This window comes from Cinclus cinclus, chromosome 12 (assembly GCF_963662255.1).
Source record: "Cinclus cinclus chromosome 12, bCinCin1.1, whole genome shotgun sequence".
NCBI classification, from domain to species: Eukaryota; Metazoa; Chordata; class Aves; order Passeriformes; family Cinclidae; genus Cinclus; species Cinclus cinclus.
Genome location: NC_085057.1, coordinates 4,937,859 through 4,963,282, shown reverse-complemented (window position 1 = coordinate 4,963,282; position 25,424 = coordinate 4,937,859). Strand labels below are relative to the sequence as shown.

The 25,424-nt window shown below is 42.6% G+C and overlaps 1 protein-coding gene across 1 annotated transcript; it reads right to left on the bottom strand.

Annotated features, from left to right (window-relative positions):
* Window positions 1–9,796: 9,796 nt before the first annotated feature.
* On the bottom strand, window positions 9,797–23,686 carry EOGT (EGF domain specific O-linked N-acetylglucosamine transferase). Its single transcript, XM_062500732.1, has 15 exons — window positions 23,477–23,686; window positions 23,047–23,147; window positions 22,387–22,495; window positions 22,206–22,300; window positions 21,023–21,127; window positions 19,817–19,923; window positions 18,482–18,585; window positions 15,876–15,968; window positions 15,095–15,166; window positions 14,519–14,605; window positions 13,374–13,442; window positions 12,487–12,548; window positions 11,371–11,490; window positions 10,323–10,425; window positions 9,797–9,943 (listed from the first exon to the last, which is right to left on the bottom strand). Exons 1-15 carry the CDS (start codon window positions 23,684–23,686, stop codon window positions 9,797–9,799), a joined length of 1,584 nt encoding a protein of 527 aa, XP_062356716.1.
* Window positions 23,687–25,424: the final 1,738 nt, after the last annotated feature.

The following is a 25,424-nucleotide window of genomic DNA, read 5'->3' as shown; positions in this document are numbered from 1 at the left end:
ATATACTGAAGGTTAATTGACACTTTCCCTCAAAGGAGAGAAACTTGGGATTTCTTCTCAGTAATAAGAAAAAAGAAAATTAAAATAATAATAATAATAATAATAATAATAATAATAATAATAATAATAATAATAATAATTTGGGTGTCAGGAATTTGGATGCGATGGAAAGGTAATTTCGGGGACAGAAAAGGTGCATGGAACGTGCTGTACTTACTTCACAACATGTCATTGTCCAGCCAGACCTTGCCCATGGTGGGATTTGCCCAAGGATCTACACAGGATCTGCAGTTGCCTTCCTTTTCATCCTCCTTCATCTAAATGTTCCAAGCACAAAATTTGATAATGAAGTGACTGTACTGGTGCATTCAGGAGAAGCCCTTCTCACACAGCAGTGCTCTGATGTGCATTGCAGTGCAAATATTCTCCTGAAAGACACTTTAATAAAGTGCTCTATTAAAAATAATCTGCCAGCAGAAGAGTATTGACTGTGTAAATATGATATTGAAGAGCTGGGAGAAAGTAAATATGGGTACAAGCAAACACTGTGTTGTCAGGAGGGGGCAAACCCCCAAAGCCACAGAAACAAGCAAAATTGTTTATTATTTGCAGAACATAAGGTAAAAGTGTTTAGCCAAGCACTGAGACAGTGGGATCTGGGATGTCCTCGGCCAAGTCCCTCCTGCTGAGAACATGCTCTGCCTTGCAGGGGTTGTGCTTCCTCCTGCTGTCCCCAAAGTGACAGCAGCATCCTCAGCTGATGTCACTGCACAAAGCCAATATTAAATGCTTTCAAATCCGATCAATAAAATAGAACTTGCATTAAACGGCCAGAAGGTTGTCGGTTCTGGTTTTTAGTCCTAGACTCTCTCCTGGGTTCCTGACTCAAAAAGAAAACATTGTGGCTATCAAGTTAGTAAAGCTTGATTTTTCACACAGCATTTGAAAATGTTTTCTCTGAAGCATGTACTAACAGGTCAAATATTCCCAGCTATTTTTTTGGCTGGAATGTCAAAAGCATTGAATAGATAATGTCCAGAGCATTTTTGCAACCAAGGCCGTAAGAAGGAAGTTTGGAACATCTGTGGTCCTCTCAGTTTACTTAACCTTTACTTCTTTTTCTTAAGGGAGTGCTACAATACTCTGAACTGAGCTACCTACCCAGTTTTCTTTTGTTAGGTAAAGGCAGGGCTAGGAACACGACCCTCTGTTCCTGGATGCCGGCATTACCCCTGGAATCTGGGGGGAATGACTCCTTTGGCAGCACTTCAAACACCGCTCCCAGGGAGAAAACAGATTGCTGCAGGAATTCCAATCAAAGCATCGCTCACACTTCACAATGCACACACTCGTTCTTCAGCTGCAAAATGTTCCTGTTGACAGCTATCCAGCTTTGTAATTCGCGACAAGACAGGGAATTCTTTGCACTCCAGGTGTACCTCCATCTAAGGGGTCCCCTGCCTCTCACCAGCGCTAACCCAGACGCGGCTGCAGGGTGGGATGTGCTGCCCAAATGGATTTTCACCGAGTGCCAGGAGGGGAACTCCGGGTCCCAGCGGGAGCGGGGGTTCCGCCGCACCGAGAGCTGCGGTGCCCCATTGTCCCACCCTCCCTGAAGTGCCACTGAGCCACTTTCTCTCTCAGGGGACCTCTGAGGCCTCAAAACAGCGCACGATGGGGCATCACTCTAGCATTTCTTCACTCCAGCATTTCTTCACTCTAGCATTTTCTTCACTCTAGCATTTTCTTCACTCTAGCATGTGTTGGTGCTGCAGCACTCGAGCTCTGAGTGCTCAGCTCCTTCCACCGCCCAGCCCCTCTCCCTGCCAAGCCCCCTGCTCCTCCCCAGGCAGGGCAGCCGGGATGGGTGCAGGAGATGAGGGCTGGGGGATCAGCATCCCACCCTTCCCTTTCCCTGCTGGAAAGCTGCTGACACAGATACACAAATAACTGATAGCATTAAGGTACCAGGGAGGAGAGTGTTTTGTAAAGCAGAGCGCAGGCTGCTTAAATAATGAATTAAGAGGCATCAAAAATGCGTATGTAAAAGGACAGAGAGGGAAGGGCTGATATTTTAGACTATGCTAGACCACAATGAATAAATTATAAGAAAGGCTGAATACTTTACTAAGTATAAAGATGTCTAGCAAAAGAAAAGTTCCTGCTCTTTTCATCCCCCACTGGGTCCCAAATGAAGACAGAACTGAGAGGGTTCAGCTGGTCTGCGAGGTTTTTCTTTCCATGTACATTTTCATCCGGATGGAAGCATTTTATTTAACCACCCTGTCTTTAAGCCTTTCACACCAGAGACAGGCTTGCTTATTTCTCTGATGCCGCTGAAGTTCTCCCAGTCATAACAAAGGCAGAACACCCAGTCAGTGTGACAGAGATGAAGTGATGGGTAGGAGGCACATTTCATTGTGCTATCAAGGCCTGGATGCAGTAATTGGTGAGGAAACAACTGGGAGCTGTCAGCTCCAAGCACCTGCCCTGGTGCTGACTGCTGTGCAGAGCCCTGGATGGGTAATGAAGGATGGTCACTGTGCTCCCCACTGCCCTCTCACTGGTGCCAGGCTCCTCCCAGAGCCCTGGCCAGCACAGCCATCCCTCCCTGTCCCTCACAGCCCCCTCAGTCCCCTCCTGCCTGTCCCAAGGGCTGGGGCAGCTTCCTACACCCGACGCATGAACACGATGAGGATTTTAATTACCTGCAAGAAGCACAAAAAAATCAAATGCCAAACGGGCAGAGCTGCCCACCCTGCACATTCAGGCTCTGCCCATGTTCCCCACCTGACACAGATCCATGGAGAATGGCTGAGAGGATGAATTGTACCAGTCATTTACTGACCTTTATTGTGCCTGGCAGCCTTCCTCTTCTCACAGGGTCTGCCCACCAGCCAGTTCTGAACTGCTGTTAGTCAGCATGGAATTCTCTAGGTTAGAAAAGACCTTTCACATCACTGAGTCCAACCATTAACTCAGCAGTGCAGCAGTGAAAGCAAAATGAGAGTTTAGGTGTTTCCTCACAGATGGGGATGCCAACAAGCCCTGATTCAACCACCAAAGGTGACGGGGAACACCTTGCTCTTGCATCACATCAGCCTCATTTCAATGCTTCCATCATATTACCTTTATCATCATAAACCTCACCTGCTTGCCACCCTTCTTGCACGGCAACTCAAACAATTCTTACCTTGTATTAACATGTACAGTTTATTTTTATTTTGCTCAGCTGCTGAAAGCTGTGGATCAGATGTCAGGCAGACAAATCATCTCCTCTGGCTTCAGCCCATCAAAGGGATAATGCTGGACACCAGAGCCCTCCTTGGGCAGCCAGAGCCCTGTGTCAGCTCAAAGCTTCCCAGAGCTGAAAACAATCAACCAATCCCATCTTTAGTGACCAGCTGGGGGATAAATTTGGAAAGGGGGCAATCTGCAGTGCTCAAACATTTTTCTTTAAAAACAGCTGTTTTCATGGTGGTTTCTTTTAAAAAATAAGCAGAATAACAACCCCATCATTTTTCAGTATTTTCTTACCATTTTTCAAGGGTCAGTGGCCCATATTTCCATGAAACCAGGTGCATGTGCACACAACCACCCTTCCTAGTGAACTGTACTGGAGAAGTGATTAGGCAGTGGAAGGTGCAGGATATATTGCATGACTGGGTGATGCTGCAGAAGTGAAAATCAAGAATTTGCAGCAAAACAGGAATTGCATTAACCACTAAAAGGTGAAAGTCTGTTACAAAGTGGTTTTAGAACAAAGCATGAAGCAGGATTTTGTTACCAAAAATTAACTGAAAATTATTTTCCAACACCAACTGAGTTGCTTAAAGAAAAGCTGAAGAAAAGTACACCAATATTATAGCATCTGAATCATCCTAGGCTAAAAGCTAAAACCTCCACGGATTAATTTTTTTGCTTCTACAAACAGGAAGGAGGAAAAACAAAAGCAGGAGCAGTTGCTTTGCCGTCGCTGAGCAGATTCCGCGCCTGGAATGAGGTTCCCTGTGAGCGCTGGGAAGGGCTCTAGTGACACCTGCTGCACTCTGCTGCAATAGGAGCTGGCAGCTCCCCTGCCTTCCCTGCAGCGGGGTGTCCCTCCTGGCAAGGGGCATTCCCAGCCTGCAGAGACCCCCGAGCTGGGGCTGTCCCCTGCCAGCAGGGCGCTGTGACCTCCTGGCAGCCCAGGGACCCTGAAATGCAGCCCCAGCACCGCCGGGGAGGTGCGGGCAGACACGGCAGATTTCAGGTTCTGAAACGGGGATAATCAGCCCGTAAATTAGAAAAGAGCTTTTGCATCGAGTCCAGCCTTTACCCCAGCACTGCCAAGACCTCAGCCAAGCCATGTCCCCAGGTGTCACCTCCTGTTAAACACCCCAGGGATGGGGACTCCATCACTTCCCTGCGCAGCCCCTTCCAACATCTGACAACTCTTTTGGTGAAAACCTCTCCCCTAATATCCATTCTAATCCTCCACTGGCACAACTTAAAACTGCTCCCTCTTGTCCTGTCCCTGTTCCCTGGGAGCTGAGCCGGTGCCCCCCGGCTGTCCCCTCCTGCCACAGAGTTTTGCAGAGCCACAAGGGCCCCCCTGAACCTCCTTTTCTCCAGCCTTTATCAGTGATGATTGATTTGATAATTTTTTTTCTGTTTGTTTGCTTTATTGAGACTATTTATATTGGACGGAGACTTATTACCAGCTCAATCTAAAAAATAACTGATGCATTCTCAACTTTGTCTTTTAAAATCCTGGTTGAACGTCATCTTTTGTTCAGCTTTCAACAAACCCAACCCTCAAACACCTGGCAACCAAAATTAACATTCCTGACACTCTTTTGTTCTCAGGTGATGGGGGAGCTGAGCTCCAGACAATTGATTTCTCACCCACTACTCAAAAGGTTTATGCCCTTTGTGTACTACACTAATAAATACTTTTCTAAAGGCCAAAAGGTCTGATTAAAAAAAAAAAAAGCCAAAAGAACAATGTCACTGTATAAGTTATACATATTCAAAACAAATTTATTCTCAGTAATAGTGCAATTTACCTTTTTTTTTTCTACTTCTCCTCCTTTTTGATTTGCCATGGAATGATTGGAAAGGGAAGGGAAATGAAGAAAACATAAGGGAAATTAAGAGATAGCTTATTATTCAAGTTTCATTCACCTATCCAAAAGGTAATGGTTACAGCAAATAATGTTATATATATTTATATTTATTCTATTATATTTATATGCAAAGGTTATTTTTTGTATTTTATCTATATTATATTGTTACATTATAAAAATATTTCAGTGTTCCAAGAGAGGACAGCAGCCAGTAAAAAATTACACCTGTGAATGTGCTGTCAGCTCTACCCCACCGTGGCAACGCCCCCTCTCCTCCTCCCCTGCCCCTTCCTTCATGTCTCCAGCACAACTCCCAGGTCACCACCCAGTTTTTCAGCCCTGTCCCTCTCCCCACAGCCCCCCTGGCCAGGGATGCTGTTCCCCTTTCCTGGCTCAGACTCAGGGGAATTCATGACCTTTCCTTTCCCCCTCCTCTACCTCCCCGCAGTTTGTGACATGAGTATTTTCACACCCCTCATTTTTGGCTCTGTCCCAACAAGGTTTCCACACATTTCACTTGATTTATAACCACATTCCCAGAGCTCTCCTGAGCTCCAAGCTTGAGAATGACTCTGTGCCTGTTTTACCCATCTGAAACCTTGCACTAGCTGCTCCCTCCTCACCTCTCTCATTCCCTGTGCACATCTCTCCCCCCCAAACACAAAACGCTCTTTTCAGCTGCACTGTTGGCACAGTTTGGGCTTTGGGTGAGGCAGCTGGGCTGGGCTGGGATGAGCTGAGCCCTGGCACTGACCCAGAAGGGCTCCCATTCCTACAGCAGAGGCTGGACAGGACTAGGAGAGTAAGAGCAGGTATTTCCGAAAGCTCTTCAACTGGGTCTTCACCTCGGGCAGTCCAAAGCCTCCAAGGCTACACCCAAGACGGGCAATGGTTTTTCAAACAATTATAAATGTGGTCCATTTACATATCAGGGGTTAATCCCCCAGTTACAGCTCCAGGTACTGAAGTCATTTACCCCCAGTTTAATCCTCCCCCATTCACTTTTGTTTGTACTTTTCAGAGCCTGAGTCTTTCCTAACCTAAAGAACTCCAACTCAAGGATGTCCTTGAGTTCCACGCCTAGAGGGATTGTTTTGTCTGACCAATATGTGAAGAGAGTTAACTAACACTCTATATGGAGTTTAGAGTTATACCCTAAAGTGGTACAGGATTTGAAAATAGAAAAGCTAAAATCCTAAGGCAGCAGTAGCACCCTCACACCCAGGCTTGAGGTGAGGACCTGAAATGCAAGAATGAGGAGAGTTCATGGATGAGCAACAAAACCCAACCTTCTGTGGCCATTTCAGGGCCAAAGCCAGAGGGGATTCAATAGCAGTTCATTTATTTCAGGCAAAAAGCCCAGTCCATGAGAAATGTGTGTTCAGAGGAGTGGAAGTAAGAGCTCAACTTAAGGCAAACACTGCAAATTGAAACAATTATTCAGTGTGGAAATCAAACATTTTACCCTTCTGAGCACAAAAAAAAAGCTTTCAAGGAGGTTTTCTTCAGTTTTTCTCCTAAAAAAAATTCAGGATTAAGAGATATGCTAAACCCTGAGTTAGCTCATTAATGATACTGTTAAGATTAACAGCAGAAATTAAAACATTTTATATATATATATGTAACATAAGGGCATTTAAAAATGTATTGCTTTAATATTTATAATAAGACTCTAAAGATTAATAATGCTGATTTGCCACCTCTCCACCACAAACCATTGCTCACACTTACCCAACTTCCACAGAACTTCCCAAAGAAAAAAACTGAAATTACATCTTGATGAATTCTGAAGTAAAAAGAAACCACATGCATCCATAAATTATTTTTTATTCCAAATCCAGCTCTTGGTTTATATCGTACAGGAAACAGAGGCAATCCCAAAAGCATTCAGGACTTGCAACATTACACGAAGTCCCAAAACTGAATTCATCACACTGATGCCAAGGTACTCCTTAGACTCTAAACTTGGTTAAACTGGAGAGACCAAAATAAATTTTTTTTTAAAAATCAGAAGTAGCAAGGAACAAGATTCCCATAGTCTGTTAGGAAAACTTAACCCAGAGCTACATCCTGCCTTAAGATCAAGTGGCCCAAAAGTCTCATGCATTCCCTCAAATTCCAACTTCCAGACAGACCCAAGATGGTCCAGATGCTCTTCAAGTCACAATCCAGACCTCTGCTGGTGTCCAAACTCCCTCAGGATTTATTGGCAAAACCCAAAAATCCAACCAAACCTCCTTCTGCTGCCAAGAAAATGTCGTACTATTTGTGAAGTTAATCAACACAAACAATCTTTTCATCCTAGCAATATTAAGCCATAAAGGCTGAATAACATGTTGGCCATCAGCTGTTGACACTGCACTCAAATTTGCTGAAACTGGTGAATGTTGGCAGGATATTTTGCCCTTGGATTAAGTCCCTGCAGCCTCTCCTGCACACATATGCTCAACCATTTGTTTTAGTGATCACTTGAAAGAGCAGCTCCTCATTAGCTGCTCCTGTGAAGACTCAAGCACTCACTCACTGCCTTCAGCAGCATCACCTGCACCACAGGAAGTTAAATATATACAGAAATATTCACAAACCAATCTTCAAATGCCCAGCACTAAGGCCAGAAGTGCAGGATGGCAGCATCACCTCTGAATGATTCTTAAGTAAATAGACCTGAATATCACTTTGGACCCCATAACATCAAACTGTCACGCAGGAGAAAGAGACATGTGACTCCAAGTAATTAACAGTATTTAAAACATTTGCCTCCAAAACCTGGCAAATTACCAAAACATTTTACACTTTTTTTTAATTAAAAAGCTTTTTATTAAAAAAAAATATGTGCACAGTTCATAATTAAATGTCTTCTTTCCTTTGACTTGGTTTCATTCAAACACAGACATTTTACTGGCTTAAGTTTTACAGTTTTTTGGTTTTTTTTTTTTTACTTTAAAAATCCCACAAGGTAAAAACCCCAACAGACACATGCAAACACAGGAAATGGTATTGCTCAAGGGCTTTTTTTTTTTTTTTTTCCCCTCATATTAAGAAGTGCAATTTTGCTTCTATGGTCCTTTAAAGTGAAACAGTTTGCTCCCTCAGTAAAACAACACTCTCCAGGAAGAATTGCACCACACACACAAAATATATGAGCTCTACCCAGCTTCCCCTGTGCACTGATTAAGGTCACGAGAGATCTATATGGAAGTTGTGCCTACAGTAACTCATCCCCACTGGTACAGACAGGTCTGTAAATGCACCCACACTCTGTGAAATTGCTGGGGAAGGGAAGTCAATACCATCTACAGATAGAGCAGTGAAATGTTTGTATTTACCAGAACTCTCCTGCTTTTCCATACAAATGTGTGCCTGGCCCAGCCACCAGGACTGTATGGCTGAACTGCAAGTCCAGCACGGGGGCACATTCCCCAAAAATCCACAGTTTACCATGGAACTCTAGGGTTTTATCTCACTGAACTTGATTCTTCTACGCATCCTGATGGCCCCACTTAAGACAAAAGAACTGCTATCTTTATTTTCCTCACTAGAACATCCCAGCTCCAGGGGGAATTTCAAAAAGAACTCAGCTTTGGTTTAATATTCCCTTCACTGAAAACAGTGAACTGTGCTACTGGCTTTGGAAATATTTCATTTAAAAAAATTTTCTGGATTAACTCTTCAACATTTTGAGGAAACAAGAATACTAAAATTTAGGCTTTTAGTGACTCTAAGAACAAGGTTCCTCATCAATTCATTTACTTTCAACTGCAGCTGAAAGATACTCTACACATTTTATCATTTGTCCTTAAAAAAACTAGAAGGCAAATCCCTTTAGAATCCTCAAAAAAATCAAGTTTTGTTCCAATTTGCTCAAGTTTTCAAATGCAGAGTGCTGGTTTTTGTGAAAAAGTAGTAAATGCTGAGACTACCTGAAATTTGAAATACTCACTCAGGAAAATATTTACCTGCTCTGAGACAGAAAACTGACTGAACCTACTGTGCAGATCTCTTGTATTGGAGCATTTATAACTACAGGGACAAGAGTCAAAGTTTATATTTAAATGCAAAATCATAAGAATGTGCTCTCTAATGTGAAAATGCTTCTAAATTTAAAGTAGAAGCTTGCAGTGTCTGTTGAGCCTGGATCTACCCCAGTAAACCTTGCATGAAATGGGTGGACATATCTTTGTATAAAGAGTATTTCAGAATCTGGAATGTAGAAATACAGTGCAAAAAAACCCAGAAACAGTCTGAAAAAATAGTTTTTAGATATCAAAACCTCCCAAATTAAAAAGTAATTGTTAAGACAAGGTATGGTGCTAAGAAGTGGTCTGACAAATTAACAATGGGTTATTTCCCTCATAGGGGGAAATTTATTTTTTTATGGGTATGTCCTAACAGGACAAGGGGGAATGGCTTCAAACTGACAGAGAGTGGGTTTAGATTGGATACAAGGGATAAATTCTCTGCTGTGAGGATGGAGTGGCCCTGGCACAGGGTGTTCAGAGCAGCTGTGGCTGTCCCTGGATCCCTGGCAGTGTCCCAGGCCAGGTTGGACACTGGGGCTGGGAGCACCCTGGGATAGTGGAAGGTGTCCCTGCCATGGCAGGGGGTGGAATGAGATGGTCTTAAAAATCTCTTCCAACCAAAACCATTCTGTGATTAACTAAAAACAGTATTTCACTCAGAAATCTAATTTAGAATTCATCATGTTTTACCCTAAATGGCCACTTTGAATGCTGTGAAACATGATTTGCAGCCAGAAGCACCAAATACATGAATTCTTCCACATCAAAGGAATAGTTTGTAAATTTTGGATGTTCTCCCAGTGTTGGGTGGTGTCCCTAGAAAAACAAGATAAGAACTTTTAGACAGAAAAAAATAAAACAAAGATCAACACCTCTTCCATTCAAAAAAGCAAGAAAAAAAAGGATCTGCCATTTTAATTTATTATTTCTGATCCACTGATCTGCTCTGAGGGAAAAGATTCAGCAAAGAAACTGCATAACAGCCATGCTATGAATGGTTCATGGTCAATTGATTTAATTTCTTTTTTTCCTCTAGCCATTAATATCAAACGATTTCTTAATCTTAACAGGGAAGTTAATTTGGCCTAAAGAATGAATATCATCTTTCAAATACCAGAACACAGGAAGGTAAAACAGGATAACTGTGAAGTCCTTCAGTTACAGCACCTCACCCTTCCAGAGTGGCCATCATTACCTGATCTTGAGGGAATACTTTATTCCTTTTCCTCCAAGTGATGTAATGAATGCCTCTCAACCTTGCCAAATCCAGGTAACAACGTTCATCTTCACAATTATATCTAGGGACAGGCAGAAAAAACATATTCACCTACAGAGATTATGCTGAAGTTACCAGGGTGAAAAAATTGAAATGTCTGCTGTCCAGTACTAAGGCACCAAAACCATGGACAAATTCTGCTGCACTGAAACAGCAGCAAGAGCTGCCTTCTGCTCTCAGGATGTGGCTTTGGAGGCAGTTTGAGGCACGTCTGCATGTCAGACATGTCCCTGTCCAGCTGCAGCAGCTCTTGGACATGTGAGAAACAACCCCTGAGTTTCTGAACTTATTTGGAGACTGGACAAAACATTCTTGAGCCAAGACTGCACTGCAAAACACCAGTTCTGCAGCTTTCCCACAGCAGAATTTCCCAGGATGGAGAATTCAGAGCTCTTGTAACAAGCATTCTAGATTTCTTCTTTGCTCTGTGGATTGCAGTGTCTGCTAACACCCCCGATTTGTGACAAAATAAGTTTAAAGGGTAGCTGTAAGAGAAATTTAGGCAAAACACAGCACAGGACTGACCTTGGCCAGCAAGCTTGTGCCCACATCCTGAGTAGAACAAGGAGGATAGAAAAATCTCCAGGGGGTTGCTAGCACATAATCAGTTAATATCAATAATTGCCTGGACATGCACATAACCAATTCACCTGGATCACTAAAATATCATTGGGTCTCAGACTCATCAGGCAGAACCTGAGCAATGAGGTTCTCTCATTGTTTGCCATTTTCCCATTATATTTATACCATGGAAGATTAAGAAATCACAGGCTTAGCCTGTATGATATAATTACACTGTATTTTATAATGAAAGCTTTCTCTGTTTTATCTCCAGGAGAAGAGGCTGCCAACTATGAAGTCTGAACAAGGCTGCAAGACAAACATTCATGGTCAAATACCAGGAAGGAAGAAGCTCCATTAGCACACAGCAACAAACAGAGGGGGAAGGAGAGGCAAACAGACTTACAGCTCAAACACAACAGCCCAGTCTGGCAGAAAGAGCAGGTGGGTCAGTCCAGCTCCATGTATCCCAATGAATATATCAGAGTTGTGAGTAATTCTCAATTGCTCCGAAAATTCAAGTTCCCTGCAGACAACACAACAAAAGTGGTGATGATGTGGCAGCTCTACCCACCCCAGCAGAACATGGGGAAAGCACAAAACTGGCTTGAGGGAATGCTGGAAGAGAGAACTGGTTTTTCAAAGAACAGTAATAAGAATCGCAAATGCTACAGCTAGCAGTAACTCAGCATGGAAGTAAAAGAAATGCAGGCAGGTTTCAAAACTTCACAAGAACTTGTTTCAAAAGTATTTTTGTCAACTTAACATTCTTGTAAGTTTAAGGGTTTTTTCTTTTTACTTGCCTTTGAAAAAAATGCATGACCTTAAAAAAAAACCCGAAAAACAAAGAACAAAAAATAAAACCTAAAACTCAGCATAAAAGACATGTTTCTGAACAGCATTGCATGTAATGTAAAATACACAAATAAACTTCCTCCCACTGTCTGTGTTTGGTCAGAACACAGATGTCTCAGTGCTGCTCCAGTTTCTCACTCCTCCTGCATGATTCATGACAGCTCCAGGTGGAGCTGCTGCCATCTGGGACAGGCATGCTTTGTTTAGGAACTTTGCCTTCAATCCATTTCCTCCTGGCACAGTGCCCACTACACCTGGCACCACAAACTGACCTCGACTGGCGTCTTCAGGGGACACCACAGCAGCAAATAGTCACAGGTACTATTGATTACTAAACTAAGGCTCATAAAATAAGACATTGACATCATACAAGGGAAACCCCTGTTAACACAGTTATTGCAGAACAATATGCAAAAAGGTGATGGGAACACAACTGGCTTTGACAGAGGGAGCAAAAGGGATTTCAAACCTTGCTCATTGTACAGAAGCTTTAACCTGAGCCTTCTAACCCCAAGTAGTGCATTGTGGAATGGGTGTGCTCGACTACCTCACCCAACACTTTTCCTTCCCAGTCCTTGAATTTTGCCCAGGTTAGACCTGGGGACAGACACAGCTGTCAGCAGCCACAGGCAGCACCAGCTCACACCAGTTTCCTTCACCAACTCACTTGTACTTGTAGTCCACCACTCTGACCTCCAGCGCTGACACAGTTTTCAAAGCATTCACAAGCTGGGGAGAATAATAAAAAGACAAGGATTTGATGGCCTCCTTCAGATAATTGCTCCCTTGCACTCCTGACCTGGTAAAGATAAAACCAACTTCTCTCTTTGCCATGGTACCAGAACACAAACTATGTGCAGCAGTGGAGCCATCAGCTGAGGAGAGCCCAGCAGATAAAGCACAAACCCTTTGCTCTGTCTGCTCTGCCACTGAGCTACTGCATCACACGAGCCTCAGTTTCCCCCTGCATAAGGTGGGGATGGTAATCCCAATTCATTTTTGTCAGGCACTAACAGCAGAGAATCAAAATAGTTATGAAAACATGAAATATTATCATTTTACCATGAAAGCAGCTTTTACACAAGTCCACGAGGTTGCACGATTCAAAAACATAAATCAATATGAAAATTAATTATGTTCTGAGTGCACAAACTCTGCTTCAAGGGCTTGTGCACTCCAATCTGCAGGCATTACAAAGGGTTTTTTTAGACTTCAATACTGGGGATGTTATAAATAAAAGGAATAATCTGAAAGTGAAATAATTGAATTTTAACAGAAGATCTGCAGTATCTGTTTGCTCAGAGGAAATACTTTTAGTATTACATTTGTAGTCCTCCACTGGATATTTATAAAGGGCAGAAAGGTCCAGTGTCTGGGGTATAAAATGGAGACTGCTTAGAAGACATTTTAGAACAAATTAATATAAACATTGGATATATTTGTCAGAGATTTGCCAGAAGATAGATGTCTTGGCTGTACCTGAAAAAATAAATCAATCCAACGAGCAAAATTTAACTTCTAAGAAATCTTTTTTGAAGATAAAAAGGACCACACCTCGTTCTGGTTTAATATTTTCCGGTAATCTGTGCTGCGTGCGAGGATGGTGACTCGAATTTTCCCATCCTAAAAAAAAAAAAAGCAGCAGTGTATTAGCTGAGAGGCAGCCCTCACAAAAAAACAATCCCCAACTCTTCCATATTTACTTCTGGCAATTATTTGAGCAACTAAATATGTTCCTTCCACATGTAATAAATAGATGATGTAACCACCTTAAAATTCACATCGTATTTTCTGACAGATTCAAAGCACCAAAAACTTTGTGAAAGTTTGATCATTAACCAAGAACTAAATATTTTCTGAAAGATTTATTTTATTCACTACAAAAGAGCCTTTGTATTGCACATTATATGGCAGTTTTTGAAAGCAGGAAAAGCAGCTTTCTGGATGGCTTGTGCACAAGTTCCTTGGGAAAAAAAATGTTTTACTTCCATAACAGTTCCTCCTTTTACCTCTTTTAATTAATTGGACTCACAGGGGTGAGCGTTCCAAGTGAAATAAAGAGATTTAACTGCATGGCTCCCATTAGTGTCAGCAGGAGAAGCATAACTAAATGCCTGTGCAGAGCTCTGAATGTGCCCCTCAGCAATAATATGTGGGCTACTCTCCAGCAGACCTGGAGACCTCAGCTAGCCCAGAACTGGCCTGGCCACCAAGGCAATGTGCAAAAACCATCAGTGTGAGCAACAGAGAAGCCCAGACCAGACAGATGGTGCTGGGCAAGCATGGAAGGACCAGATTCCACAGTTTCCAGCTCTGATCAGAGCTCAGCAGTATCCAAGGGGGTTGATAACGGGCTCTGCTCCACGAGATCCCTACTGCTGCTCCATGGAACACGTGCCTGACTTAACTGGGAAAGACACAAAGCCTCCAGCATAGAGAATGGATACAGGGATGAGACCCTAAGGTGGGAAGGAGAGTGCTCTAAAATCTGTCCTACAGAAATAAGACATAAGGGCAACTTCCACAAACATGCACAAATGTTCTCTGAAGGCCTTTACAGGGAAAAAACCAAACCCTAAACATCACAGGAAAAGGACAAAAAGTACACCCCCATTGCCCACTGGATTCAGTTTGCTACTGCTGCTCCCTGGCAAGAACCACCAGCTCCATATTACAGTTGCATTATGCAGTTTTCACACCTTGGGTCCTTCCTGGGTAATATTTAATCTGTGTAGCACGTGCTGGGAAAAGGCTCGGAACAGCCCCGTACTGTGACAGCCAGAGATCTGAAATCAAAAAAAGCAATTGTTAACATACAAAGTTATTTTGCTCAGGAAACTGAGCTTTGTGATCAGGTTTTTACCATTCTTGTGGAACAAAAGCCCAGTATCATGCACTGTGCTATTCACTGCAACACAAGTGGCACTTTCATTTAGAAAGAAATATAACTCTCTCTAGAGCTAGGGCCTGAGTGCATGAGCTAATACCCTCAGGGAAGTCTGACTGTGCTCAATCTCTTGTGCTCTGCAAAAAAAACAGTTAGATCACACTGCCCACCCATTAAAGAGGAATAATTTGCACCTCCTGAGCTGTGACATAGGAGACTGCACACAACCAGCTGGAATAATTTTAAAATCCCAATCCTTAGGGAAGATCATTCCATTTGAAGTTGGAACCTTCCCTGCAGTGTATTTCATGATTTAGGAGGGATTCCCCAGCTCAGATTCCACCCTGCCACACCCTCCTAGTGAGAATGGATGGACAAAAGGACTCACCAGAGGTGTGTTGTAGAACAATCCATATCGCATCCGAGGCAGCAAAGAGAACACGGCTTCTTTAAAGCACACCTGGCAAGGGGATCACAAGGAGTTACAGCCACCCCACTGCTGCCTTCCCCCCGGCCCATTCACTGCCAGCCCTGCTCCTAATGAGCCAGAAATTCCTGCTCCTGCCAAGGACAGCCTGGATTCCTGGGCTGTGCAAATGAATAGAACAAAGATCCCAAAAGAGCTCTCACTTGGGCCGTGCAAGTAAGGGAAGAGGTGATGAAAACACCCCAAAACAGAACAAACATGGACTAAAGAGAAGGAAACCAATTAGTGAGTTTACTACTAGACTGAAGAGAATGAAATGAGCTCTGAATGAATGGATGCATTTTTTTGGTGTAGGTTTTTTTTTTTTTTTTTTAATTGCAAGCAGCAGGAATGCCAACAGTTACAGGGAGAAAGAAACACCTCAGGAGGAATCAGAAGACTTTAGAAAGACTATTTGATAACCCTTAACTTCAGTCAGGAGTCCTGCAGAAGCAAAACCTATTCATAAACACCACTTCACAGGACATAAAAGTTATATCCATCCATATAAAGGATAGACACACCACAGAATCAGGTTACTGCTCTTGTTTCTGAGGAAGAATACTCATACTACACAAATTAAACATGCATGGAAAGTATTAATGCTTTACTCTGGAACACCCATAATCCCAAGCATCTTGAGAAGTTGTCATATTTGCTCCCTAGTGACCATGAATTAAAAAAAAAATATAGAACTCCATACCCTTTTAGAGTCAAAGGTTTTCAAGTGAATTATTTCATAGTCAGTAAATGCCTTCCATGTCTCACTGAACAGGTCACCGTAGCCATATGAGCTCTATGAGGAAAGCAAAAAAAAAAACAAAAACAAAACAACCAAACAAAAATCAAGGGTACAACAATTACATAAATGCATATTATAACCTCTTTTCATTATTTACAGGCTCTGTATATGAGTTTTAGTACAGTTAATGTGTGCAACACCACCAAGGCAGCCTAGCACAGAACATTACACAGCACCAAACTCAGTGTTTGCACTGGCAGGTAACTCAAATTACCTCTCAGATAGTTATTTTTTAATAAAAAGTTCTATAAATTAGCCAACTAGACAATTTCCTCAATAGCAGATTATAATTTCTGAGTTAGTAGTGAGAATTGCTACTTTCCCCGGAGTCAACAGAGCACAAGTTAAATTTGAAGTAACACAAACACAGGGATGTAGAAGGTCTAAACCTAAACACCTGCCATTAAAAAGCCAAAACCACCTGGAAATTCAAGTGCAGCACTGAAATTTGAGGTAAAAATTCACGACAAGCTTGTTTTGCAATTGCCAATTTTGGGATTGTCCTTTGCATATGGTACATGTATCACAAATTGAAGGCAACGATCTGATTTGCTGGAACAAACAGCTAAGAGCTTTCTATACAGAGCAGTAAAAAACCTTCCCCTTTAAAAGTTTTGTGGGGAACTTTTAAAGAGCCATCTAGTCCCTACAACATTATCCCAGCAGCAGGGGCTCCTGCCTTCAATCTGTCACCTTTCCTACACATCCCAGGGCTGAGGCACCACCTCTTGCTCTCTGAATGCAATTAAATGTGCCCTCAGTAGCCTTGGTGCAGATTCTCACTAAAGCTTCCTTTCAACTCTGGGGCTGGCTCAGGCTGCTGGGGAAGTTGTGTGGGAACATATTAAATAGGAAATTTGAAAATAGGACTACAAATCTTAGCAGGAGAGAACAGATATCTGGTGAAATGTAGAAGAATCTAAAGGACACCAGATTTCCTTTGGCTCAAGAGGCCTTCCTCTTGCTCTGCCATTAGGTTTTAATGAATTTTACATTCCAGACTCCCTTCTGGCCATGTATTACAAGAACTGCTCTCCCAGATTAGAAGTGGAGAACTGATGAAAGCACCACTTTCCAACCCTCTCTGCTCTCCTTAAAAGTGCTTTATAAACATTTTTTTCCCTTCACACCAACACCCAGTGGAATTCCTACTCATTTTCTGCTTTGTTTAACCTACATCTAAGGGCATTACTCTTTAATATGAACAGTAGCTAGGAAGTATGGCCAAATCTAATTACATCAAGGGGGAAAAGAAAAGAGAATTAATAATAAGCTCAAGTCCACCTTTTGATGAGCACAGACAGTTCATCAGCAGTTGACTGGTGCCATCACCTGGTTTCACACAGCAATGAACTCCAGCTGCCTGAGCAGGTAATGCTCATTTTAAATGGTAACAGTGTGGAACTACTTTGAATGGTACATTTGAAATAGTTACTTGTCTCTGCAATACCATATAAGACAAAGAGTTGCTTTTCAAAGTAATTTACAATAAATTACAATGTCTGACACCTGATCTTTTCAGAAAGCCACCAGAGCTGGATTAACAGGTCCCTGTGCAACACCTAGAGAGCTCACTTACCTGACAGATGGCATGGATTTTAGTTTTAAAATACAATAGAGTTAGAAAAAAAAGAGTTTCTTCTAGCCAAACAGGTTTCTCATTAAACGGCAAGCAGGGAATATTTGCCATTCTCTACTGAAGTTCAGCTGTTTTAGCACAAAATGCTCAGAGAGAAAAATCAGCACTTTATGATCACAAAAGAGGTGTGGGACAGTGTCATATTCAAGAACTGCTATTTCTGGACCAGATTATGCACGTTATCTGGCATATTACAAATTGCCCAGTTGTTTTTTATTTAGTTTAATACCCTCCTACGCAACTTAAATACTGTTCAAAAAAACTAATATTACTCAAACACAGTCATGGTTTCAACGCATCTGTACAGAAGAAACAACTTAAAAACTCATTTAATGTTATCATGGCAATGTGAGAGGTGATTGAGGGAAGTAACTGCAAGAAGGTGCTTAAAGGAATTAAATATTAAACTCTGTTTTAATATATATAAGGATTTAATTCAGCTGTTTTCTTTACTACAGGCTGCACATTACTGATTTGCAAGGCTTCATTTCTTTGTAAACATAGAAGAAACAGTTGAGCAAATCTACTTCAATATTCCAAGAGGAAAAACCCACAAAAAACTATTTAAAACTTCAAATGCTACAGATTAGAAATACCGTTTGGGTTGTTTTTGAGGTCACACCAAAAAAAAAAAAAAAAAAAGGCATAACTATGTACAGGCAAAGCTGAGCATTCCAACAGTACATGGTTTATCATAGAAAATCTTTAACTATTACTCATGCCCGTGCAATAAAAGGATCCAGAAATTTATCAGTTCCACATGGCTATGCCCATGAGAGAGCTAAAGATTGGCTACTAAAACCTTCAGAGCCTCTATAAAGCAGAAATACAACCCATCACAAATGTGTTAAAAGCACAGCAGACTTACAGTGTCCCACATGACAATGTTGACATCAGTACTGAAGGAATTATTGATATGCTGGGTAATGTAAAGATTGACAAAATCACAGAAGTGATGGTACATATTAACACCTGAAAAAGAAAGAATTGTTAGCAAAACACTGCATTACTTGCTCCACTTTTATCAGTTTATTCATTTTTCCTGATTAGCATCCTGCATTTTATGTTAGCTTCCCCTGCTTCTGACTCCTTGAATCCTCCTAATACACCCTAAAAAAAGGAACCTCTAAAAGGAAGGAATCAAGGAAAAAAATCAGAGGTAAAATGTGTTTTAAAAGAGTACAAAAGAGTTAGAAGAGTGACCAAAAGAAAGACTAAGATGAGCTTCGTGTGCTATTTCTCTTTACAGTCTGCAGCTGATTTCTGAAGGCTATGAAAGCATCTCCTGCTTTAACACAGCCCAGTCAGACATAAGGAAACATGAAAACTGGCTTTCAGCACAGGTCTGGGTTCTGCTCTAGTGGGGCTGAGGGAAGTTCTGTCCGTGGGACCACAAGACAGAACCTGTCCTTTCACAAAAGCCAAAGCCCAAATCACTCCTCAGATCTCTCTCGTTCATTCCTGGTGCACAAACATCTCCCATGAAACAAAGGAGGGAGCACAAAGGAGGTAGCACAGTCCAGTTCCCTGCAACTTGGCTTAGAATGTCAGGCAGTGGCAGGAGAAGGGGAGGAGCTGGGGTCACAGCTGCTGTGTGTCACAGGGACAGAACCCAGCACAGCTCACCCCACTGCAGCTGCTTGCTTTGTCCACATCCCCAACACCTCCTCCAGCAACACTGGGCTGCAAACCATGTTGCACCAACAAAAAGGCTGGTGAAGCTCAAAAAATGTCAGATTCCTGAAGGTGCCAGGGTGCTGCCCCTCTTGGAAGAGCACTTCTCTTCCCTATCACCCAGTGCACACAATCCTGCTGCCGAGCACCTTCTGCAGGACACAGACACCCACACGCTGTGTTTCAAGGTATGGAACCTGACATGCAGAAACACAGTCAGAACAGCCTTTGGCACTAAGTCAAACACTGCCAAACCACAGTCCAGAGAACAACTGTGCAAGGCAACAACAGGAAGTCGTTCCGATTTCTTTTTTCAGTCATCTGTGGGAAATCACAAGTTTTTCAAATTTTGGTTTCCAAGTTCATTGCTGGAACTACACCAAGAAGAGAAACTAAAAAGGAACTAATAAAAACACCATTTTTTCATATTACCAGTGAACTGTCACAAATGCATAATGTAGATGGGCAAGTTTAATATGAGCTTTTTGTTACTGCAGTACAAAAAAAAAAGTATATATGTATCAATTACCTGCATCTAATTTCATGAAGTATGTTGGCTTTTCAATAACAATGTCACACTTCCCATCTTCTAGAGGCCTGAAGTCTAATGCAGTGAATGTCTGGAGTTCTGCAAACCTAGAAAGAGTCAATCACACAGAATATACTTTGACATCAACACATTTAAACAAATGTACTTCATATGTCTCAGGTTTAGTAACTGTCCTTCCAGTCCATTTCAGTTAACAGGACTGCTGAAAACTGATAGAGTCTGACAATTAAAATGATTTGAAATTATAATGGAAGGTTCTTCAGGGCTTCTAGAGGTTAAACACTGCCTTTGATCTCAGGAGTGAACAGCACCTTTGATCTCCAAATCAAGGCAGCAGGGATGTAACAAAGAGCCTCAGAGCCTGGATCTGTGGCTCCACACAACTTGATCTGCCTTGCCAAAGACATTTAAGCTAGACTTTCCTTGCGCTTTGGTTGGAATAAAGAATGTAGAGGCAGTATTCATTGCTCCTGCATCTAAACAAGAATGAGCAGTTGTGATGACAATAGCAGGTAGAGGAGAAAAGTCTTCCTCCTCAGCAGCAGTTCTTGACTTAAATTAAACATCAATGAAAAAGGGGGGAAGAAAAAGAAGATACAAGCAAAGCACAAAATGAATTATTATATGGACCTTAATAGCTCCAGTTCCTTCATCAACTAACTGGCAAGGCAGCTTTGAAGTGCTGACATGCAAACTGAGATGCTCTGCACTTTCTACTCAGCCTGTGGACTCAGGCCACCCCACATTCCCAGCACAGGCTCCCTGGGAATGTCGTGTGAGCACATACAGACCATCCTCACCAAGGATTCCTGTGTGTGAACTCACACACAAGGGCCAGCCCCGAGGCACCTCACCACAAAACAATCACCCCTTTTACACACAAATTAGGCACGGCACCAGCACCTTGCCCAGAAAACACCTGGGGGTTAGAACTTCGAGTTGCAAAATGACCTCACATCGTTTGCTGCTGCAAATGAGGCAGGACACAATTACACACAGTGTGGTTCAGACTTTCTGCAGAGATGTAATTATCAGAGGTTTCTAACATGAACTCTCAAATTGACCTTAAAAGCAGCAAGTCTTTCCTCAGTATGAAATCCCCTACACACAGCTGGTAATGCCAGTGACAAAAATAAAATATAATTAGAAGTGAACTTGGAAGCAGCCTTGACAAGAGATTCTTACCAAGATTGCAGAGGGCTCTTTCGTTGACCTTCAGCCAAAAATGCTTGAACATCAAGAGTACAGTGACCGCCAATTTCCCCCTTCTGGAAAAAGTCTTCTTTGAATCTAATGAAAATGAGAAAAAGTCTATCAGCTTTTGTGCATCAGGGCTACCAGCGCCCTGCAGTCTCATTTACATACTCAAGCCAGTGCCACTTAGTCTCAGTTATAGCAGGGCACTTCATACATATTTAAAACCTGAGTATTTTGCTCAGCTGTAAATCAAGAATTTCCCACAACTCCCAAGTAAAGATAGTGGTGTCCTTGAAGGTCTAGATATCATCTTAGAAAGCAGCACTAATCCACCCAGAATGTTACTAAGAGTTATTTACACATACCCACATGAGTAATTCAATTAGATTTTGCTTCATGACAGTGATGCATCACTATATTGTACAGGACCATTACTGGTTGTAGTTTTTGGGGTTTTTTTAAATTAAAATAAAAGAGGTAGATTTAAAATAACTCAGATTTCACAACCCACTTTGCTACCCAAAGATTTTGTGTGACATATGAAGAGTGAGGTGCAAGAATAAATATCCTGAAAGCAAGTTGCTAGCTACAAGCACTGTCTAAATTAGCTTCCAGGACAGGCTGTGATGATGACAAAACCCATTCTTGAAGGGTAATGTCAGTCTCAGTCATGAACCAGATCGAGACACTGATTTCAAAGACAAGGCAGAGGGTCCTGCCAGCACCACAGGCATGGTTTATCCATCCAGTTTCCAATATTTAACTTTTTAATTTGGGATGTGGAAGATCTGGGTTCAGATATCTCCTCAGTCACTCAGTATTTTAAAATGCAGCTCCTGGATCTGGTATAAAGGCACAGGAAAGGTCTCAGCTCCTCAGACAAAAACAACTGTATTTTGCACATCACCTGCAGGAAGGACATGACTGAAGACACAGAAATGTCTTCCTCTCTTCCATCACCCATCATCATTCCGTAAAACTGAGAACTTGGGTTTTTACACCACCAGCAGCAGCCAGCAATGAAGAGGTGTAAACCTTTACAGGGCTTCAGCAACAAGCCTCTGATCAGCAGTAAAACCCATGGCAACAAGCAAACCAGCTTTGTTAAAGAAATTCTCAAATCCTTTTCCCTGCCATCCCATTTTTGCTGTAACGCAGGCAAATCAGAGACCTGTCATGGTTTCTCTTTACAGCTCGTAAATCAATGTACAAGTTTGTTGCTCTGCAATGCTGAAGGTACTGGGAACAGGTCAGAGATGAATCCCCCTGTTAAGAACAAGTAGAATTCTGTCAATAACAAAAGTTATTTTTTAAAACAAGTGCAAAGTATCACATCTATCAGAAATACCTACTGTTGCTGCAGGCTTGCAATGGGTTTTCACTTCACTGAGCCTCTCTTGAACATATCCAAAGTCTGCTTGTTTCCAGAATATCTGCTGGGCTGTCTCGATGTCACTTGCCCTGATGTGTGAAGGAGAGAGGAAACAAATCAAGGTCTGTTGCTCAATTCTAGTAATAACTCCAACAGATTACATTTTTCCATTGAAAGTGGAACAGAAGGACCAGCCAGTTATTTTACTGGCATATAAGATGCCAAAACAGGAAGCACTTATCAGCTGCATGGAAGTGAAAACATCAATGGCAATTTAAAGCTATTCTCCCATAAAAGGGTACAATTTTTTTCACATTTTTTCCTCTGTTTTTAAAGCTAAGAAAGGAAATACAGTTATTTTAGGAATCTGAATTCAAGGCTGAATCAGAATAATGAAAACATTCTGGCAGGAAGTACTTCTAGCAGTATTTTCTTCCTTAAAAAGGTAAATTTTTAAATTCATGTTGAAAGGCTCATTATGCATAAATACACACAATATAAATATACATAGGTGTCCACAAAAAAATCACTCTTTAAATTCTAAATATGACAATACTATTTACTTCACTGCTATATCAAAGTCAACACTACTACTCATTTTTTACCATAATGTACAGTAGACATTTAAAATTAAACTTACCATCCAGTTTCAACATAATCACACACTGGGTAACTGAACCTGTTCTCTGATCTGCAAGATTTCTCATAACCCCAGCAGGATTTTAATTTCTTCAAATGTTTCTGCAACACAGAATGACTGAATAAGAATTTGCAACAGGAAAATGGGAAAAGACTTAAGTAAGTTGTTGGCTTTTAAATGAAATCTTGCATAAAAGGCTTTTGGTTCGGTCTGTTTTCAAACAGAGTTTGAGAAACAGCAGCCAGATTCTTCATGCACAGCAGAGGCTCCAAAGTGGACACACATGCACAACAGTATTACTCTTCTCTTTTATATATTCCAAGACAAACCCTTTCCCTGACTAATTAGCAAGGAGACCAATTAATCATCATCTTCAACTGCTACAACACCCCAACAGGACATTTGAACAAACAGAAAAAAGCAAACTTACTTTATATGGGCAAAGAGCATCCTGCTTACAGATGTCAGCAACATGCTGGTTATTGTGCAGAAAGTAGGGGATATGCTCATCTGGCAAGTTGATGGCTTTGTAGCTATAGAATGGCTCTTCTGGAAAGTTTGGGAATTCAGCAGGATTTTCAGCTTGGGAATTAGCCAGAATTTCTTGCAGTAGCAATCCAAACACGAGCAACATAAACATGGCAACCTGTGAGTTCTGTACTTCATAAATAAAATTGGGGAAATAAAAGTAAATTAACGTATCTGCAGCATTTCAAGCACACGAGACAAAATTCAGTCACAGTCAGACATACAGTCAAAGAATTTGTACTTGCATTTCTGGGGTGGTTTGTTTTTTTCCTGTGAAGACCAAACTTTCACTGAGAGGCCAGACTGCACAACCTCAGGATTATCTTTGAATCATTAGTCATTGAGTTTTATTATGCACTACAAACTCCCAGTCAAGCTAAAATGGGTGTGTTTACTTTAGCTAAATGCCAAGGGATCCTGAGAGTTCCATGTGGAAACTAAGTATAGAGCATGTAATATCCAGCGACAAGGGAGAAGTAGAAGAACTGGGGGGAGGGATGAGAATAGAGGGATTTTTATTTTTAAAATAAGTATGGAAATAATACGTTCTCCACTTTGAACTAATCATTAGCTGAGAGAAAAACAGGCAGACGCAAATAGAGGGTCACAGACAAGTCTGTTTTAGGATACCTGTTTTTAGTACTTAACATCATGTTAAAGAAACTTGACTACTGAGTATGTTCTATAAATAATTTTTTGTATAATAGAAGTGTATTTATATATAGGCACATGTACACACACACAGGCCCACACATCTGTATACCCTAAAGCTAACTTCATACCTTCCTGCTAATACAACCTTCTCATCTAACACCCCTGCTTTGAACCATTAAACTTTCCGAGGAAAAAAAATGTATGACCCCACCTTTTTTGGCGTTAGAATTTGCTAAAATTTGCATGCTTGCTTTCAACCGAAGCCTTTGGCAAAATTCCTACGATATAAGTGGTTTTACCTGTTTGATTTGAGAAGAACGACTTCAAATTTCCCAGGTACAGAAACCTAGAGTGGGGGAGGAAGGTGGAGTTATAAACGTGCTGCAAAAGGAGATTTCCTCAGGACACCGTCCTGCTCCTCGGGACACGCTCCCAGCAGAGAGAGCAGCTTCCACAGCACTGTGCCCATCGTCACTCGGGTCCCTCTCCCGGGCACACAGCCCGGGCCGCGGGGTATTTCACAAGGATCGCACCCCTCCCATCGCAAACCCTGCGGTGTGCTCGGAACACGCGGCTCCTCACGCACCCCTGGGCGCTGCCTGCGGGGCTGTCACTTCGGGAAGGCGCCCGGCATCCTGTGCTGGGTCCCAGAACCGGTCCCAGACCCGAACCCAGCCGGACCTGGTGCCTGACCCACGCTTGTCATGCCCGTGCTGGACTCGGCACCGCCGCCCCGGCACAGCATCGCATCTCACCGCGTATCACCGCGTATCTCACCGCGTATCACCGCGTATCTCACCGCGTATCACCGCGTATCTCACCGCGTATCTCACCGCCTGTCTCACCGCCTGTCTCACCGCGTATCTCCGCGCATCTCACCGCGCATCTCACCGCGTATCTCACCGCCTATCACCGCGCATCTCACCGCCTGTCTCACCGCGTATCACCGAGTATCTCACCGCCTGTCTCACCGCGTATCACCGAGTATCCCACCGCGCCTCAGCCCCGCCGGCCCCGAGGAGCCCCGCGGCCCACGGGACCGCCCGCTCCTCCTGTTCTGCGCTCGCCGCCGGCCTCAATCCTCATGTCCGGGTCCAGCGCTCGGTCCGGCCCCGCCGGGCTCCGGGGGAAGCGGCCGTGCGGGTGCGAGGGAGGGACGGGCGGCACCGCCGCGCCCGCCCCGGGAGCGCCGCCGG